Genomic DNA, 21,568 nt, shown 5'->3' on the forward strand with positions numbered 1-21,568 from the left:
GTATTAACGAAGAAGGAGAAGAAGAACAATCTATTGTGCGGCTGAGGTTAAAATTTTATGGTTCAACTTTGTTTCATAGTAGAAGAAAGAAGGATTCAGTTTGGCTGATTTACTAAGAAGAAGATTTGTAGTATATACGCTGTTGTCATTGTTCAACAGTGATAAATACGCCACTAATAAATACGCCGCTTTGTTGAGATAAATACGCCCAAACCCTGGGTGGATTTGTTAAAGGTTCTGGACGATTTTAAATCTTGAACGCGAGTTCAAGTTGCCGGTGTATTTAATAAATACGCCGATAAAGATAACTTCGCTACCTAGTGACGGTATTCCGAACGAAAATCTTGAACGCGAGTTCAAGTGTCCAACGTATTTGATAAATATGCTTGGTTAGTTATGCGTTTAATAACGTTACTTTGACGGCGTGTTTACTAGCTTCCAGCGAAATTGGGCAGTTTTTTAAATCTTGAACGTGAGATCAAGTATCTAGCGTATTTGATAAATACGCCAGATCAGTAAAAAAAAGATGGAAATCAATCATGGAAAAAACAGTTCTTGGATATTCGATTCTGGTGCCACTGACACCATGAAATTTGAACCAGTGGACATACAGTCAATGTCCAATCCTCAAAAAACTCAAATCCATAACGTAAACAATGGAACGATGCAAGTAAAAGGAGGAGGGACTATTGAAATTTCACCAACTATGAAATTGCACGGCACTAATGCACCCAACTTTTTGCCTTCTACAGGATATCAGGACGGGTGTGATTATTGGACGTGCTACTGAGCGCCAAGGATTATACTATGTGGATGAAGTGGCTCAACAGGGTACTGTGATGTTGGCACATGGAACCGAAAACCGGGAAGCTTGTCTATGGCGTAGACGTTTGGGACACCCATCCGTTGGCTATTCGCACCTTTTGTTTCCAAAACTCTTCCTTTCAAATTGGAAAATAGACTTTGAAACCTGCTTTCATGCTAAAACCCATTGACAACCATTCAAACCTAGCAATACGAAAGTTGCTTCACCTTTTTCACTAATCCACTCTGATGTGTGGAGTCCTACTCCTGTGATAGGGGGGGCAGGGTCTTCGGTACTTTATACTATTCGTGGATGATTGCACTCGCATGACATGGGTATATTTTTTAAAAAAACAAAGCCGAAGTTTACGAGAAATTTATCACGTTTTATGCTATGATTCAAACTCAATTCCAAACTCAAATCCAAATCCTTCGATCCGACAATGGGGGAAATTTGTCAATACATCCATGAAACAATTCTTTAAAACCAAAGGATTAATTCATCAAACCTCTTGTGCTCATACCCTGAACAAAACGGTGTTTCCGAACGGAAAAACCGTATTATTCTTGAAATGACTCGAGCTCTTTTAATTGAATCTCAGGTACCTAAATCTTTCTGGCCGGAGGTGGTTGCAACCTCCGTGTACCTCCTAAATCGACTCCCCACAAAAGCTCTTAAATTTAAGACTCCCTTAGATTGTCTATCTAAGTCTGCTAGTATTCCCCATCCTCTTACACTTGAACCTCGAATCTTCGGGTGTACAGCATTTGTTCACATACCCGAAACCAATCGAAACAAGCTTGGCCCATGTGCTTAGAAATGTGTATTTGTCGGCTATGGGATCGATCAAATAGGTTACCGGTGTTATAATCCAAACACTCATCAAATGTTCACCACAATGAATATTGACTTCCTTGAAACAAAATACTTTTATAACACCCAACTCAGTGGTTAGGGGGAGAATGAATGTATAGACACTTTGAGTTGGCTAACCCACTTTCCCTCATCTGAAGAAGTAACAACAGAAAACCATCATAGTACTTTGAGTCCTTCAAACAGAGCAACACAATCTGCGGAGCACAGTACCACTGAAGAAAGTCCATCCAACGTGATACTAGAGGTAAGAAATAATGAGAACTCTGAATGTTCTAAGTCTTATAACTATGAGACAACAGGGGAACACACAGAACCGACAACCACCGAACCTACAGAACATGTTGAACATGTTGAACCAGAGAACGAACATGTTGAACCAGGTGCAGCAGAGACAACCGGAAGATATTCTCTTCCTCCAAGAGAAAATAGAGGAGTTCCTCCTAAGAGATACTCTCTAGAAAAGGTGGGTCCAAGTTCTAGGTATCATGTAGCAAACATTTCCACTGGAAACTTATCTAAGGAAGCCAAAGCGTTTGCCGCTGCCTTGTGCTCTGAACAAATGCCATCTACAACACAGGAAGCCGTGAAATCTGAAGAATGGAAAAAGGCCATGGAGACCAAAATGAAAGCACTCAAGAGGAATAACACGTGGGAGAAATACACCCTTCCACCAGGAAAGAAACCAGTGGGATGTCGGTGGGTGTTCTCAGTCAAACACAGACCTGATGGCACGATCGAAAGATACAAAGCACGGTTGGTTGCAAAGGGTTATACTCAGACTTATGGAATTGACTACTCTGAAACCTTCTCCCCAGTAGCCAAAATCGATACAATCAGAGTTCTTTTTTCAATAGATGCCAATAAAGGTTGGCCTCTTCATCAATTTGATGTAAAAAATGCCTTCCTTCACGGAGAACTGAACGAGAAGGTCTATATGGACGCTCCACCGGGATTCAATGAGAATTTCAAGGCTGGAGAAACGTGTCGGTTGAAGAAATCTCTGTCTGGGCTTAAGCAGTCTTCTAGAGCTTGGTTTGGAAGGTTTACCCTTGCTATGAAGAAATACGGCTTCAAACAAAGCAACTCTGATCATACCCTATTTTTGAAACGTAGGGGCAGTCTAGTGACCTGCTTGATTATCTACGTTGATGACATGATACTTACGGGAAACGATGAAGAGGAAATGTCAATGTTAAGAGATAAACTTTTTTTCGAAATTCGAGATGAAAGATCTGGGAAGATTGAAGTACTTTCTTGGAATTGAAGTTCTGAGATCTAAACAAGGGATTTTTATCTGTCAGAAGAAATATATCCTTGATCTGCTAGCCGAAACCGGAATGATTGAGTGCAGACCGGCGGACACCCAAATGGTGGTTAATCACGGCCTACACATTGAAGATGGAGCAGAACTAGCAGATACAGAGAGATATCAATGAATGGTGGGAAAACAGATATACCTCTCCTACACTCGTCCAGATATAGCTTATGCAGTAGGAGTGGTGAGTCAGTTTATGCACCAGCCCCAAGCGAGTCACATGGAAGCAGTATTAAGAATCATCAAGTTTCTCAAGGGAACAACAGGTCATGGTATACTGTTTAAATCAAATGGGCACTTAGAAATCCAAGCTTATACAGACGCCGACTAGGCAGGGGATAAAGGAACGAGAAGGTCAACCTCAGGATACTTCACCATGGTCGGAGGAAATCTAGTTACCTGGAGAAGTAAAAATCAAAAGGTAGTTGCCCTATCTAGTGCAGAAGCCGAATTCTGAGGGGTTGCACGGGGCCTAGCAGAGATTCTGTGGATTCGCAAGCTCCTAACTGAGATTGGCTTTCTTCCTACTACAGCAACCAAAATCATGTGCGACAATAAAGCTGCTATATAGATCTCAGAAATTCTAGTCCAACATGATCAAACAACACATGTGGAGGTAGATCGACACTTCATCAAGGAGAAATTGGAGGAAGGTGTCATAGAGCTCATGTATGTCCAGTCAAAAGATCAACTCGCAGACATTCTAACAAAAGCTGGCAACGGGAATGTGTTCAGTAGTTGCTTGAGCAAGTTAAGTAGTGGTGATCCCACTACTCAACTTGAGGGGGAATGTCGGAAAATAAATGAGGTGTCGTAGTGTAGGGGCTAAATATGTAACTTGGTGTTCTATATAAACACCTCTTTTGTAACCCTATTTTTTTGTACAATACAATCTCAATACAATTCAAACCCCAATCACTGTGTTTGTTCTCTATACTAGACAACACGGTGGACTTCCTTTTGTGGAGAATTCACATACAATATGTTGCAGAAACTTAAACGCCAAAGAAATCTTGATCACACATTTTTTGAGTCACATGCATTGAAAAGAATTCAGAAATCACATGCTGCCTTCTTTTCCCCTAGAAATGCTTACATTGCATTGATATTATAGTGTGGAGGCTATGAAGAGTATTGTCGAAAAATAGTAACCTTTAATGTAATTGTAGAGATATACGCCAAACAATATTAACCTGCAATTAAAAGTATTAAGCTGTCAATCTACTAAAATATAACACATTAACCTTTAATAGAAAGTAGTGTTATTCTGTAGGAAATCAGAAGACGAATATGCACGAGAGTGCAATGGTACAGCGGAATTAAGTGTGGGATTAGTGTTGTCATAAGCAATCGATCCAAATTGAATGTTCATATTGAAGATTGAAGATGATATTGATGAATAAGTGTAGAGAAAGGAAAATGGACAAATCTCAGTAACGTAAAGAAATGTCTTGATACCGGACATTGTTTCCGGTAACTTGAATATATACATACGAGTTTTTGGCGGTTCGAATTGGCGGGTAACTGTCAAGGACAGTTATTTGAAATGTTTGCCCGCTTATCTACCGATCATTACATAAACTTATCATTAACCTAACTAATACATATCATATGCAGTTCTAATTATATGTTCGAATAATAATAAAACGTATAAACATAACTTAGTTTAATAAATCCAACATAACCCCCCTTAAACTAGGTTATGTTTCCGAGCTTGATCCAAAACGCTTCGATTTGCTTCATCTACAGCCCATCTTGCATAGTTGAAATTGAAGCGTTTCCTTCTTTTGCCTTGATTCCAGTCTTCATCATCAATACCTGCAAATAATGCGACTTGTGCAGTCCCTGCAGATTCTTGTTGAGCCTCTCCTGCACTTGTTGATCTTTCATGGCAGCCACCGGTGGACTTTCCTTCTTCTAAGACTGTCTCCTTGTCCTGCACTTTCTTTTGAACTTCTTTGAAATTGTAATAATACTCTAGGATATCTAGATACATGGCATATGTGACTCTCATGTAATCTCCGTCTTCATAATCGAATCCTAGATCCTTTGCTATTGCAGGCCACAAGTTCTCTGTTGTTACATTCCTGTAACCCCCGTCCACAGCCACCAACAAGTACAGACTCAATAAGTTAATCTTTCTCTTGTGTGAAGCAATTGGTGGAACCGGCCTTGTTGAGATTCCCATATATTCGAATAGAAACCATTTAACCAGTTCTTCAAACTTTGAATCGAGTATATGTTTATACTTGAAAACAAAATCTCGATCATCCAGTAAGTTCATAAACGCTCTACAGTCTTCAAATTCATTGAATTCCATAGCCATAACGATCATAATACTCCAATCTGTCTCTTGTGAAGACAGATGAAGTTCTTCGAAATAGGAATTCAAGTAACGTTGTTTGAAATCTTCATCAAATACCCCTTCTTCAATTATGTTTTGCTTTTCTTTTAACCCAATCTCTTCTTCCCTTGATAACCCACTCTCTTCATTCACCATGTTATTCACCGGAAAAGAAAACATGGGAAAAATTCTACAAGTATCACCATCTTTATTGACAGTGAAACCTTGCATAGTCAATTGATTCATGCTTAAAATGTTTCGGTCTAATTCCGGAGAGTAAAGAACACTTTGAATTTTCATGATCTCATTACTTGTTTTGATTTCTACCAAACCAACCCCCCGTGTGAACAAGAAATTGCTCTCTCCCGTTTGTGTATCAACCCCAATGATGTGTTTAATGCGTTTAAACACATTTAGATTTCCGGCCATGTGATGTTTAAACACAGAACTTACGTACCATATGTCACTCCAGAGGCCTCCTTCGGTACCGACAACGATCATCTCCTGATGATCTTTGACTCCTACTTCTTTGTTCTGTATCCCCGTGTTTACTGCCTGCTGGATAAGTTGGGTTGCTTCATCGGTTTCCTTCTTCAGGCAAGAAGAAATCTGGTGCCCGGGTATTCGACAGTAAAAACATATCTTTTCCCGATATCTTTGTTTATTCTTGCCCCTCATCTCGTCTGTACAATGTTGACACGGTAATAGTGTAGATGATGATCGAATTTCAGTCGTCTTCTCCTTTTCTTTAGATGCTCTGATACCACTTTGTAGGGAATCAGAAGACAAATATGCACGAGAGTGCAATGGTGCATCGGAATTAAGTGTGGGATTAGTGTTGTCATAAGCAATCGATCCAAATTGAATGTGCATATTGAAGATGATATTGATGAATAAGTGTAGAGAAAGGAAAATGGACAAATCTCAGTAACGTAAAGAAATGTCTTGATACCGGACATTGTTTCCGGTAACTTGAATATATACATACGAGTTTTTGGCGGTTCGAATTGGCGGGTAACTGTCAAGGACAGTTATTTGAAATGTTTGCCCGCTTATCTACCGATCATTACATAAACTTATCATTAACCTAACTAATACATATCATATGCAGTTCTAATTATATGTTCGAATAATAATAAAACGTATAAACATAACTTAGTTTAATAAATCCAACATATTCAAACTAGTGAACTTCATCATATTAACCTGTTGAGTAGAAGCTTTAGTAGACTTTGTTCCTCAGTTCAGCTTTGTGAAGTTCTTGTTATAAAATTCATTTGAAAATTGGTTACGAGTTAAATCTCCACGCTAGTTACTGATGTTTTGTTTTTACACAAACGTCACCGTACGATGACTAGACCTTTGGTCACACTTAGGGTGAAAAAAATTCGTGTGGCGGTTGCCATATGGTCACAGTTTTTATGTGTGGCCGTAACCAAATTTTGACGTAGTGCGTGCTTTACACATTTGTAAGCATCCTGAAAATTATAGGGACGCAATCATGATTAAACGGGGTGATAGAGCTTTCTGGGAAGAAATGAAACAAAAAAAAAATCCTATTCAAGAAACAATTGCTGGAAAGTCTCAAAGTTCGGATAACGAATCAAAACCGTAGATCACCAAAACCATCATACAATCCAATTGAGTAATCATCTAATTACAAATTTTATTGCTTCTTTTGTAACATAGATGACACAGTTATGAGAAGAGATAACATGTTTTTCTTTAAACTTACAATTATGGTGAAATAAATTATTCCATAATTAGTCTTCAGCATGAGAAGGCAGAGGTAGCCATTGAATCATTTTCAAACCACTACCTTGTTCTTCTTCTTGTGCATCTTCCTCAAACACCAGTCTCGCACCACACATTTTCACCACACAATCTTTACCATAGACGTCAAATGAAACCGAAATGAAATCTCTTGCTTTCTCCCAATCTGGTCCAGATTGATGATAACACAGATGCATCTGGTCCGAGTTGATTCCTACGTTTTCGTATTGATATACAGTATCTGGAAAAGAGTGGACATTACCAATAGGGGTATCATCATAGTTTTTGAATGTATACCAAACTGATCCATAGTTACTCTTGCGGCGGTTGCGATTTCTGGTAGTAAAAACAAGGCATATTGCTATCCCTTTGAACTTTTCGTAACACCAATCTGGAGGTAACTCCACTTTTATACAATCTCCCACAATTTGATTAGTAAACCACCCAGGAATTCTACTTCCTGGAAGGTGTACACTCACTATCTTATAAGGATCAATGCGTCCCTATACAAAACAATGATATTAATAGACATAATTTATATTTCGATAGGTTTTTATTTTTTTTTTATTTTTTTATTTTTTTTTATTTGTGATCAAACTTGTTAATTAGTTGACATAATGTCCAATTGTAGAAATTGATGGTGTGGGTGTCTGTTGTATAAAAAAAAGCTAACGAGATGGCACATCATCAACTTTGTACAACTGGGAAGTCATGTCAGCTATTTTACGCAATTGGCATGCCATGTCACCATATGTGTCTGGCAGTATAGATTGCACTACAAGTTTTTGTTAAAATTTATGATGTTGAGGCTTAAATGTTAAACCTCTTAAAAAGGTTGGGTGACTGGGATATATAGAATAAGGGTGAAACTTGGTTATTATTGACATTTCCCTGCTGGTGATTTGTTGTTTAATAATTGTTACCTTTTGAAAATATGGACAAAATGTGTTGACAGGTTGACTTATCCCAGTTCAACTTACAATTTCAAGAATCAAGATAGGATATTATAAGGTGAATGGTGAAGGATTGAAAGATTACCTGTGGCAGCAACATGGTAACCAGGCTTTCAACTGATTGATTTTCCATCACTTTCGGAGAGTTGGTGAAATCGAAGCATAGAGTGTTACTTTCATATATGGTTGATCTCATTGGTAATTCCCTCAACGATATGCAGTCCTGTGCCTCAATCAATCCAATATTTGGAGGAAGTTCTGGCAAAGCCTCCATCTTCTTACAACCAACCAGCCCGAGTGTTTCAAGGCGCACAAGTTTAGATAAACTAGGCAAACTTTTGAAATCATTCCCACTCAGGTTTAGAGTTTCAAGCATTGATAAACATTCAATGCCATCAAGGTTAGCTTCTGTTAGGTTACAGTGACTAATATTTATATGCCTTAACTTGTTTAAATTGGATAAAGAAGGCAATACTGCACCTGGTGGGTGGTGCGTCCTGCTTGGTATGACTGACGGCCAACGGATAGAACCCAACGAGTTATTTTGCATACCTCCTCGTTGGCCTAATGCTAATACACGAAGGTTGCCAAGAGACAATACAGAATAGGGAAGTTGCTTGATGCAAGTCCTGTCAGCATGAAGTTCCACTAATGCTTTCATTTTTCCAAGATCTTCAGGAAATTGATTCAATTTCTTGCAACCAGACATATTAAGAATTTGAAGAGATGTCAATCTAGTGCACTTAGGAGGACTCGCAAGACGTTTGCAGTCTCTCAAATTTAAGACAACTAGGCTTGTGAGCAGTCCAACCGATGGGTGAATTTCGATCAAATTTTCACAGCCGATAAGTACTAGTTCTTCAAGATTCGGAGTTGTAGTGAAATCCGGTGTCTTTATCAAGTTACGACAATGACCAAGATTCATTGACACCAACTTTATGAAACCCTGTGTACAAAATAAACAGGCATGATAAACATCATAGAATGTGATGCAAAAGACGTTTTTATAAGGTTCAAGTTACTTATGATCTTAAAATTTCTAATTGGTCAACATTCCCCCATGTTGGTTAAAACATGAGAGGATTAATTTCCATCCATGGGACTGGATATATGGGGGGACCTACATCGAATTGAGCGTGTGCCAAGGAAGTGATAAACCGGGCATTTGATCTCCAACCCAATCCCCTGAATTCCCAAATATGCAAAAAGACCTGTACAAACCTTGTACGACATTTTTTATCAACTCAATATAAAAACCACAATTACAAGAATGATAAACTGACCCACTAATCATACCAATCTACCTTGCACTTCAAGCTACCTTTCCTAATATATTAGTAGAAAAAGTTCAAAATCTAATTCAAATAAAAGATAATTTTATAGTAATAAAGTTAATATTATATCTTTTTATCTCCTATGAACCACCACATCCAGATTATCAATACCACCCTTCATTACATCTGTTCTTACCGATCGCAAATTATAATTTTCACACTCCCTCTCAATACCGATCCTGCTCATTCTAATAGACCAACACATAAGCTCAAGTTTTGCTTTATGTAAACCCTACTAAAATAGACTCAGTAAGCTACCAATAACTGGAAATTGGTGAAAACGTATACTAGGGACAGATATATAGACACACAAACAAGGGATAACATGCAAAGGAAACCAAAATAAAGTGAAAACCTAAGCTCTTAAAGTAAAGTTTTAACATAAATGTGTGTCATCCTTCTAAAAGTCCATAAACTTAATCCTACGTCTCCACAAAAGAAAGATAAAGAACTATTATTTTAGCGCACCATTTTAAAATTTTCTTATGAAGTGCTTATCTTGGTCGAAAATTGTGGGTTAACATCCATACAAGATCGTGAAATGTCAAAGGCATACCTTTGATCCGCTCCAAATTTCTTTGATGTAACTATATGACAAATCAAGAACAACAAGGCTCTCTGGGTAGAACGCTAATGGTAAATGCTGGAACGGGTACCCATGCCAACAAAATAACCTTAATTCACTTGACAATAGATCAAGGCTTCTAGAAATTGCCTTCACCTTTGTTTCTATGCCCAATTTGCTCTCTCGTATTTTGCCATTAGGGTCTCTAAGGTCATTCCATGATCTGATACGAAAGCTTAGTAGTCGAAGATGATTCAAGTTTTTGAAGGTTTCACTACAAATATTGAGTTCTAAACGCGAAACATCCAAGGCTATGCCTTTAACAGCTTCAGTTCCCTGTATATAAAAGAGAAAACTAGATTTATATATTAAAAGCAAAAAATAAATGTATGGTATATTAAGAACGTGTATGGAGAAGAAAGATTAGCACACACAAAAGTGTATCTCAATTTCCTGTTTGATCAATATGTTTTGAGTTCAAAATGTGCGTCTATTGTCTTAATGAAGTTGATAAAACATTCAAATTTGACATATAACCATGAAACTACTATACACTTATTGACTAGAGTTGTGATGGAAGAAGTATGCAAGAATTCCATGCGGATTCAAACTAAAATTTGTTAAAATCTATTAGTCATATAACAATTACTACCTACGGATCAAATGTAATGGTATGTTTGTGTAGGAATATATGGCCGATAATTGTAGGAATCTTCCAACCCTATTCAATAAAGATAACTCTTTATGTCAATCTTTTGATTTCTATTAGAGTTCAATTGTTTAGCAACCAACCTATTATGCCAACCAATATATTGTTCGCTTTGCCAAGCTCACTGATTTGTTTTAGGTTGTCCATGTGGAAACTTCTTAGGAGGTCACAGATCTTAAAAATTAGCACGCTTAAGTATTAAGTTCTCCTCTCATACACATTACGAGTTGGTTATGTTTGAGACATGCATTTCTTATGTCCCAGTATCTCTATTGTGTGGGCAAAACATAACAAAACAATGTGAGATCACAAAGGGGTGCATGGATGTACATTTCTAAAGTAGTTATTAACACATGATGAACCGGATATGAATACAAAAAAGCTGGAATTATTAGACAAAGTTAATCTAAATAATCGTTTTCTTTCTGCAACTCTATCTATTAGTATCTAACTCCAATCTGGTAATTGTAATATTTTGTTTTACAAGATCATATATATATATATATATATATATATATATATAGAGTAAGGTTAACATACAAAAAGCCTTATCATACATCACGTAGGAGACAATGGTAACCGTTGGATCAGGGGTATAATCACGCATGGGACCACATAATCACGCATGGGACCGCATAATCACGCATGGGACTATAATCACGCACGTTCTATGATAATAACGCACGTTATATTTTTTGTCATGTATGTTAATGTAGGTTAAGCCTTGAAGTACATTATACTTTCCCTATATATATATATATATATATATATATATATATATATATAGTGGAGAGTTCAAATGAGAAGAAACTTTTTGTAAGAAGAAGAAAGAAAAAATTTCAACCAATAAAAATCATTCATTTTACTTCATTTAATATAAGTATTTAATGTTACTATAAGGGAAATATGGTAAACCTACAAAGATCATTAATTAGTAGTATTCATCTTTAATAGGTAACTACATTAAAATTTGTAACTTATCTTCAAAATATATATTTTTAAAAAAATAAAATAAAATAATTTAGAGTGTAGGATAAATTACAATTTGTATATGATAAATTACGGGTTATGTAGGATAAATTTCAACATGTGTTATATTTATATATATATATATATATATGAATTCAGGGCTACTAATTAGCTTGTACATAATGATAATTCTTATCAAAGAGAAGGCACTGTTTTTCTTACTGATATTTTAGTTTGTCAATGAGGCAAGCAAGTTGGAGGAAAAGGAGAGGCAAATAATATTCAGTGCTTACCTTATCCTTGTTTAATACAAAGAATACATCTGATGGAAACCATAATCTGCTGCGCCTACCAGGCTCTTCAGATTCTTCATGTACAATTTGCCTGCCCATATCTTGGATCAAATCATGCATTTCCAGTCTATCATTACAAACTGATACTAATGCCTTATCAATAAGAACTCTAATATTAGTTGCAAAAAACAAATCACAGCCATCTAAAACTTTCATAACATAATCTTTGTTCTCCCCTTTGAAGAAACATGAAATGTCAAGGAAGATGTTTCTTTGATCATAATCTAGCGCATCATAACTTATCCGAAGTACTTGCTGTATTTGTGAATGAGGAGATCTGCGAAGCTTCTGTAGTTGAGTTTCCCATTCTTTTACAGTCTTCATGAATAGAAAGCTGCCCAAAACTTTAAGAGCAAGGGGAAGTCCTTTAACATAATTAACTACTTCGTTAGCAAGATCTTTAAATTCTTCTTTTGGATCTTTATTTCTAAAGGCGTAAAGACTAAAAAGCTCAAGCGCTTCATAGTCGTGTAAAAGGTCAACCTCGTATATATCTTCAACTCCACGAGCAATCAGCAACTGTTTATCTCTACCGGTAACTATAATAATACTTCCAGGACCAAACCAAGAAGGTGATCCAGCTAAAGCTTCCAATTGGTTGTAATCATCTACATCATCTAGTACAACAAGTACCTGCCCAGATGGGTTATTAAGTGTGATCTATTAAAACAGTATTCATAGTATTCTCATAATAGATAAGAAAACGATAGTATTTCCATTACTGAAATAGGAAACAACTTTTTTCCAAAAAATTATAACTCTTTACATAAGGGCTATGAGAAAGGTTTCAATGGGAAAATATGTTTCTTCTGGAAATCACGCGATTTTGTATTTCATTTTCTCGTTTTCAATAAAGTAATATTAAGGTCCTAACAGTACCTTTTTGTTTGACAAACTTCTCTTTATTATGCTGACTCCGTGACCAATGCTACGTATCTTAATATTGCTTGCGTGCATAAGACTCTCAAGAAGGTTTTCCTGGAGATGGACTAAGCCATGACGTTCTTCGGCACCTTTAATATCTTCACAAAAGCTGTATGCCTCAAAATGTTTGTGCAGGAGGTTAAAGACAGCTTTGGCGATTGTTGTTTTCCCTATTCCACCAATACCACATATTCCTATCATGTGAACCTTACCTGGCTCTACAAGCTGCAAAAGGTCCATTTGATCTGCACGGGAGTATAATCCAACTAGGTTGTCACCAACATCTAACGGCCCATTGGTTTGTTTATAAAATATCTCCTTTGAGATTGCTTCTATAAGTTTTGGCTCATGCCTACAAAACCATAGAGAAAATGGTATAATTATGAGTGGAAATAGCTATGATGTGTGAGAAAAACGCACTGTAGTTGTATATTTTTTTTTACACATTTTAGTAGTTTAACGCGTTGTTTTTATATCTATATGTTGTGCTTATTGTGCATCTGGTTTTATTGACTTAACAGGGCTAAACGAGGTAAAAGGAAAAAAACGTGCCCGACGGGTCAACACGGGACCCACAGCACAAGTGCTATAAAAGTGTCTCCCTCAGGCCACGTGGGGGAGTACGAGAAGCTTAATGCGACGCGTAGGAGGGAGTCAATTGTGGGGCCAGCTATGCTTGCTGTTGCGCCACACGGAGAAGACAAAAGCCTCTCGCGACGCCCGGGAGAGTGTCGTTTCAGAAAAAAGTAGGTTTTGTTCTAAACTTGAAAATTATAACCTCGTCCAGAACGACTCCAGAGCTCCCCATAGGCGATTTTCAGAGTTCTGAGACCCGGTTCAACTTGTTTCTTCATGCAACTTCATACCGAACCAAGATTTCAAGCTGTGATGACTACCATATGAGGCTAAACTTCTTGTGACTTCCCCCAGATGAACGATTGCTAGGATTTACACATCAAACTTTGCTTCTGATTCTTGTAACTTAACTTCAAGAAATGTACTTTAGAACAAGAAATCTATACGATGACAAGTAAGACTTCTACGCTGATAGTTGGAGTCTACGTTGATGATTTGATAGTCACTAGAACTTCATGGAAGGAGATAGATATTTTCAAGTCCCAGATGGAGAAGAAGTTTGAAATGAGCTATCCAGGATTACTAGCATACTATCTATCTGGTAATAGATGTTACTCAAGTAAGGGGGTGAGATGGCCATAAAGCAAAAAGGGTATATAAACAAGATACTCAAGGGCAACAAATAGGGTATATAAAAAAGATACTCAAGGGCGCTAATATGTTAACCTGTAATGAAACAAAGATTCCTATAAATCCAGGAACACAGATAACAAAGACTGAAGAAGGAGATCTAGTAGATGCAACACATTACAGAAGCCTGCTCAGGTACTTATTGCATACAAGGCCATATCTATGTTACTCAGACACTCTACTTAGTAGATTCATGCAAGAACTAAATGAGCATCACTTGAAAACAGTGAAGCAAGTACTATGTTACATCAAATGAACTAAGGAGCATGGAATCATCTATAAGAAGCAAGGAGGATATAAGATCACAGGTTATAGTGATAACAGTTATGGTGTTAACACAGATCAAGGAAAAGGCACAACTAGTCTAGTAATCTACTTCGGAGAATCACCTATAACCCGGTGCATACAAAAGCAACAAACTACTTTCATCATGTGAATCAGATTTCATGGCAACCACTACGGCAGTATGCCAAGCACTATGGCTTAAAAGATTGTTAAGTAAAGTTATAGGCTGGAAGTAAGAGAAGATAATACTAAGGGTGGATAATATTTCTGCAATAGCACTCATGAAGAATCCAGTCTTTCATGGAAGGAGCAAGCACATTAACACACGCTATCATTTCATAAGAGAATGCGTGGAAAACGGACACATCAATGTGGAACACATCAGTGGAGAACTACAAAGGGCAAACATATTAACAAAGGCAATAACAAGAGTCAAGTTTGCTACAATGCAAGAACTGCTTGTAAGCAACTCAAGGATGTTTGTGATTAGGGGGTGAATGAAGTTCTAATCCCTCACACCCTAAGTATAAGGGATGTTCGGTAAATAGTTAATAGATAATTTACATTGTATTTAGAGTAGTTATAGAAGTATGAGGACCAAATGCGACCAAACAAAAGTTTGTTACCTACAAACTTAACGAAATGACGTCTTCCTAGAGACACACCTCTTGAATCTGTGGCAATACAACATGAACAAGAAGACACGACTTTTCAAGGAGAAGACATGTCTATTTACTCACAACTATTGGATTAGTATAAATAGGGCTTAGAATACTCATTTGTAATCATCACATGTACTAAAATATTCAATTTATGTATACAAGTTATTCATGTTCTAGAGATCAAAGATCAATTCTGGCAACAATTATTTAAAGTACGTCAATTGATTAACTAGGCATGCATGTTGGTGAAGCAAACAACCACCTTCCTTACAAACCAATTGAACAAAAAATGTAAGGAAATAAGCTGGCAAGCTCACACCTCATTTGTTATCAATTAATTGTTGAATGGACTAAAGAAAGAAAAGACGCAAGCATGCACTTGAATTAATTTAAGCAGGAAGGGTGCTGATTACGTTGAAACCGTGACTGAGAAGGCAACCAGAATGGACGCAAGCAAGAAAGAAAGGTGAGGCGCCACAAGAAAGAAGAAAGAAGGTAAGAGGCCGGCATCACTTAGCAAGAAAGAAAGAAGGACTCGCAAGAAAATAAGAAAGAGACCGGTGCGGTAAGAAAGAAAGTGCAAGCATCGATAAGATAGAAGAAAGAATGGTCGTCGATCAGAAAGAAAGAAGAAAATCGACAACCGAAAGAAAGAAGAATCGAACCTTAGTGGTTCGTATAGCAAGAGCAAGACCGAACCTTTCTGGTTGGAATAACAATTTAGCAAGCATGAAAATTCGAAAGCAAGCAAGTCCGAAACAAGTAAGAAAGTAGCAAGTTTAGCAAGTACAACAGATGAGACCTTTGTGTTCTTAAAGTAATTAGCAAGATTGGATCTTTGTGATTCGGATAGCAAGAAGAGAGAACAAATACGACAAAGAAACGAGCAAGGACGAAAACCGATTAAGGGGGTAATTGTTGGGTTAATAAGTTTGTTTCCGGGTCGGTTTAGGTCGAGTACGGGTCGGATAATAAAACGGGTCAGTTGGGTTTTATTTTAGTCAAATATTAATGAATTAGTCTAGAAGATGATCGAGTTTATGGGAAAAAGGTGACGTTGGAGTAGTTCTATATCTGAGCAAGTAGTGGGCTACTTTATTTAGCATGTGTTTTAATTCTTGTTATAAATAGGATTGCAGCAGTAGTATATTTTGTACTCTCTCATTGTTTGATAAGTAATAAACAAGGTTATAACAAACAATCCAAAATCAAACGGACTAAATAAAGAAAATACAATATGCAAAATATATAGAAGATATATTCCATAAGAAAACCATGGGTTAGTAAGGCTACACGGTATGGGGGTCGTCCCCATCCCGTCTCGGTCCAGCGACGCCAGCTACACCATCCCCCCCCCCCCCGGTCCCGTCCTATCTGTCTCACTCTCGACGATGGCAACGAAGCGAAAAATGTGGGCCCCTCCATAGAGTAGCCGTTAGGATAATAAAAAAAAAAAGAAAATTTGATTTTCCCAAAAAAGGCAACGGTCAAAAACAACATTTTATATATATTTCAAATCCATTTTCACCTCCATTCATCATTTTAACCCCATTTTCTCATCCCTCTCACTTTATTTTTATAAATCTTCTTCCACTTTTATAACCTTATACTCTATCATGGATCCCTTCAACAACCCGAACAACCCGAACAATCCCAACAACCCGACCCAACCAAATGCTTTCTCGGTTCCGGGATATTATTCGACGCTAGAACCGAACCAATTCTCGCAATATTCATCAAATGCGTTTGCATCATTCCAACACTCGCCGAACCAATTCGCTCAATTCTCTCAAAATCAAGCCTTCAACAAATGATGATGCGGGGTGCGTTTAATTTCCCACTGAACCCGACACCACCCGTTCAACCCCAACCGATCCCGACGCAACCCGTTCAACAATCCGAACCCGACGACGATGTGGAGGTTCTTCCCGAAACCCAACCGCTTATAGAAAAATAGAAAAAGGCAAACGAAAAAAAGGCAAGCAAGTGGTGGGTGACAAACCCGACAAACCGAAGCCGAAACCGTGGACGCCAATCGAAGAAGAAGCCTTAGCTAAGGCTTACATAGGCACGTCTACACACCCGACAAAAGGTTGGTATTTTTTTAAAGTTTATATTTTTTTTAAAGTTTATATTTTTCTTAACAGTTTATAATTTTTTTAAAGTTTATATATTTTTTTAAAGTTTATGTTTTTCTTAACAGTTTATATATTTTTTTAAAGTTAAATTTTTTTTTTAAAGTTTATCTTTTTGTTAACAGTTTGTTTAAAGTTTAAATTTTTTGTTTAAAGTTTAAATTTTTTTAACAATTTATATATTTTGTTTAAAGTTTCAATTTTTTTAATATTTTTTTAGAATTATAACTTTAGAATTATTTTGATCGTTTTTTTAATAGGTAATAATCAAATGGGTGACGGGTTTTGGACCAAGGTTTTGGCGAAGTTCCTCGAGCTTATGGACCAAGGCCCGTATCGAGATATCAACGGGTTCGTCAATAAATTTTGCGAGGAGTATAATAAAATATATACAAGTGGGCGTCGTAGCGGCATGAGCGACGAGGATGTGTTCAAACAAGCGTTGGAGAAGTATAAGTCGAACAATGGTAATACCAACTTTGCACACGTTCGCGCGTGGGAAATTTTGAAAACGCACCCAAAATGGGCGCCGATTCCCAACGAGGTGGAGATGGCGAAACGGCAAAAAACATCGGAAACGGGTAGTTTTAGCGCCTGTGGATCGGACGCGAGGTGTCACATTAACTTAAACGATGACGCCGAGTTTGACGAAGAGGAATACGCCGTACATGAAGTGGAGCGTCCACCGGGCCGAGACAAATCAAAGAAGGAGCGGGCCAAGGGGAAAGAAAAGGAAAAGGTGGACCCGAAAATGGAAGAGTTTATGGAACACCTTAAAACGTACACGGACGTCTCGGCCCAAAAGGCGAAGGTGAAGGAGCGGGCCGTCGAAGAAAAAACTCGTGTAGCGGAAGAAAAGTTACGCGAAAAGGTCCGATTGTTAAATAAGAAAATCCGAATTTCCGATGAAAAGATTCGGCTCAAGGATTGGGAAATAATAACGATGGATGTCGATGAGTATCCCGAGCCGAAACATTCGATGTTGAAAAAACTACAAACCGACATCATGAAGAAAAATCAAATTATTTAAGTCTATGTTTTTTTTTATTACGTTTATGTTTTTTTTAAGTTTATGTTTTTTTAAAGTTTATGTAATATTTTTTAATATTAATGAAAATATTGTGTTAGTTTATTTGTTAAATGTTAAAAAAAATAGAAGATTAAAAGAAAAAAACATAAAAGTGGTGGAAAGGACTATGACTAGGACCATCCTCCATACCCTCTAGTTTTGTGGGATGGAGCATCCTTGGGAGGACTATGACGTAACGCTTACATGACGGGTCATTCTCCTTTAGAGGACCATCACCATACCCTCTAGCCTAATAACTTGGTGATCAAGGTCTATAAATACATCCATTAAGAAATAACGCTTTCCACTTCCGGTCTATGGTTTACTAATCCTTAGATGCTTTCCCTAAGTAGATATATAATTTAGAAAAGAAAATCAGGAAATAAGGATTTACCCATTGGAAAGAGATTGGAGGTCCCATCCTGATAAGTTGGCAGAGAATTTAAGAGCTTCCTTCCACTTGGGTACCTCTTTTCTGTTTAAAGCTTCATGTTTATTGAAGGCTTCTTTGTAACTATCACTTTGATTCTTTACCACTTCAGGGGTGACATTGTAGAAAAGTACCCGAACTTCGTATTCATCATCTCTCTTTTTGCATTCAAGGATCTTCACAAGCTCCCTCATACACCATGTAGATGAGGGATAGTCATTTGAGAATATGACTATCAAGAACCTTGACTGTTCGATGGCTCTATAGAGTTCCGGTGCTATCTCTTCTCCCCTCTTTAACTTCTTATCATCTCTGAACGGATAGATCCCTTTCCTTCTGAAATCACTAAACAGATGATCAATAAATGTTTTACGGATATCTTCACCTCTGAAACTCACAAAGACGTCGTATTTCCATCTGTGAGCATATTGTGAAGATGATGCCATCTTAAAAAAACTGACAGGCGGATGATATTTGTTCAAGGGTATAAAGTAAATCTACGTTTGTTCCGACTGATGAAAGAAATGAAAGCCGCCTGCACAAAATAACAGGTCAAATATATGCTATCAAATGTTATCACAATGACTTAATGAGAATCCCTCTATATTCTACGCGTTCTGAGTAAGCACACAAGAAAGATGCTAACAGAAACTCTGCCTTGTTCTCATTTTATCATAGAATCAGTTTCAAGGACCCATATAAAAATCCAATGCAATTGTATCATATCTTTTCATGACTGAGAATATAACATGTTCTAAAACAAAAATAATGCCCGATGTACGTGTTGCCCTAGATTCGATAAGCACAAACACAAGAAAACATATTTGATGCCAATATTTGGCTTTGACTTTTTCATCATTATAAATTCAACTCGACAAATAAATTTGAATACATAACCCTCTATTTGTCCTAAACCTATAATAATTTGAACCCAACTCAATCTCATTTAAACCAAATAAATAAACTCAACCGATAAACCTACTAATTCAAACTAAATGCATAAACTTTTAGTAAATACTAATGAATTAACCAAGGTTTATCTTCAAACTCTTTTTGATTTATCTCGATCCACTTGTTTTCACAAACCAAGTTAGGATTAGTTCCATCAGTATGATGCGAAATTAAATCGATTATGAACTTGAAATGGAAACAATCAGCTTTGATTGTTTGTGTGAAAGTGATTATAAGTTTGATTTCTGATTAGGGTCAAAATACTCAGATATTTGAGAGACTAGCAAAAAGTTTCTATGAGAAAAAAGATTATTGACATAATTACATAATTGTAACATTGCCTGACCTAGGTATTTAGTATATAATTATTAACTAATTATCATGTTCTTCATGTGGCATTAAGCCCTTGAAAGCACATCCAAACATCCCCACTGGAATCTAGTACTCCAAAGAACAAGTAGTGATTATATGTATACGTGTTAATATTTGGAAGCTTGAAAGCATGACCAAGTGGCTTAACACATATGATTGACTATATACATGAATCTAATATGAATTATCAACTTATCACAGAAAATGAACATGAAAAATTATAACGTTACTTGTTAAATATGTTATTGGCAAGATGATATTCAAATACGGACCATTATAGATGCTTTCGGTTCTTACCCTGCTATATGCTCAACCTTTTTTTGTTCCCAAATTTCGAGATTTGAACCTTCGCTGAAAATGTATGTCAACTCCTAGAAATCTATGGTATTATAGAGAAACAACAAGGAGTGGAATCGATCAATGGAGGAACAAGTCAAATTAGGCACATGGAGGAAGGGTTGAAAATTTGTAGTTGACTTCTATTATAATTGGTTAATTTAACTAGTTATATTATATAATTATATAATTATATATTATATATTATATAATTATATGGTTGAGTTCATTTCAGAACTCTAAATAACTACAGGACTTTCTGAACTCATAATAAACAATCATTTTATATATAAGTTTTTGTATTTAGGATCTTTTTATGATCCATTATATGTATTTCTTTGATTACATACATGATAAAAGTAGTTTACATATGTTTAATTGCCAAAATTATATATATGTGTCATAACTAATTACATATATGTAAAAAACTAGTTTACATATGTGTAATTATAAAATTACATATAAAAATGATAAAATTACTCTTAACATGTATGTAATCGTAAAAATACACATAATAAATGATAAAATTATCCTAAACATAAAAATATATAAATAAAAAAATTGTTTATTAGAAGTTCTGCGAGTTCTGTAAATATTTATGGTTTTGAAATGATTCTGACCCTATATATTATATATTATATTATATAATTATATTATGTATTATATAATTATATAATTTGCAACATTTTACTGCAATTGATGTTGTACATGCTGCTCAAAGTGTTGTACCAGCTTTGTGCTTTGTGTGTGGGTCCTGTTATACATGGGTCATGCCTTTAGCACTCCCTCGTATGAAAACCCTCTGCACCATCACTCTTTTTACTTTACTCGCACACACAATATTTTGTTGCAATTGATGTTGTACATGCTGCTCAAAGTCTTGTACCAAATATAATTATATAATTTGTAACATTTTATTGCAATTGATGTTGTACATGCTGCTCAAAGTGTTGTACCAGCTTTGTGCTTTGTGTGTGGGTCCTGTTATACATGGGTCATGCCTTTAGCACTCCCTCGTATGAAAACCCTCTGCACCATCACTCTTTTTACTTTACTCGCACACACAATATTTTGTTGCAATTGATGTTGTACATGCTGCTCAAAGTCTTGTACCAACTTTGTGTGCGTGGGTCCTGTTATAC

The 21,568-nt window shown here is 36.6% G+C and overlaps 1 protein-coding gene across 2 annotated transcripts; it reads right to left on the reverse strand.

Annotated features, from left to right (window-relative positions):
- Positions 1–6,911: 6,911 nt before the first annotated feature.
- LOC110865901 (disease resistance protein RPV1) lies at positions 6,912–20,491 on the reverse strand. 2 transcript variants are annotated; one of them, XM_022115238.2, is made up of 7 exons: positions 20,388–20,491; positions 18,732–19,302; positions 12,876–13,272; positions 11,937–12,629; positions 9,957–10,301; positions 8,152–9,012; positions 6,912–7,616 (listed from the first exon to the last, which is right to left on the reverse strand). In XM_022115238.2, the coding sequence occupies exons 2-7, from the start codon at positions 19,211–19,213 to the stop codon at positions 7,104–7,106; spliced, it is 3,291 nt and encodes a 1,096-aa protein (XP_021970930.1). In that variant the 5' UTR covers positions 19,214–19,302; positions 20,388–20,491; the 3' UTR covers positions 6,912–7,103. The 2 variants fall into 2 exon arrangements, with proteins under 2 accessions (XP_021970930.1, XP_035830483.1); XM_035974590.1 differs by having other exon boundaries at positions 20,363–20,458.
- Positions 20,492–21,568: the final 1,077 nt, after the last annotated feature.

This window comes from Helianthus annuus, chromosome 6 (genome assembly GCF_002127325.2).
Source record: "Helianthus annuus cultivar XRQ/B chromosome 6, HanXRQr2.0-SUNRISE, whole genome shotgun sequence".
Lineage (NCBI taxonomy): Eukaryota > Viridiplantae > Streptophyta > Magnoliopsida > Asterales > Asteraceae > Helianthus > Helianthus annuus.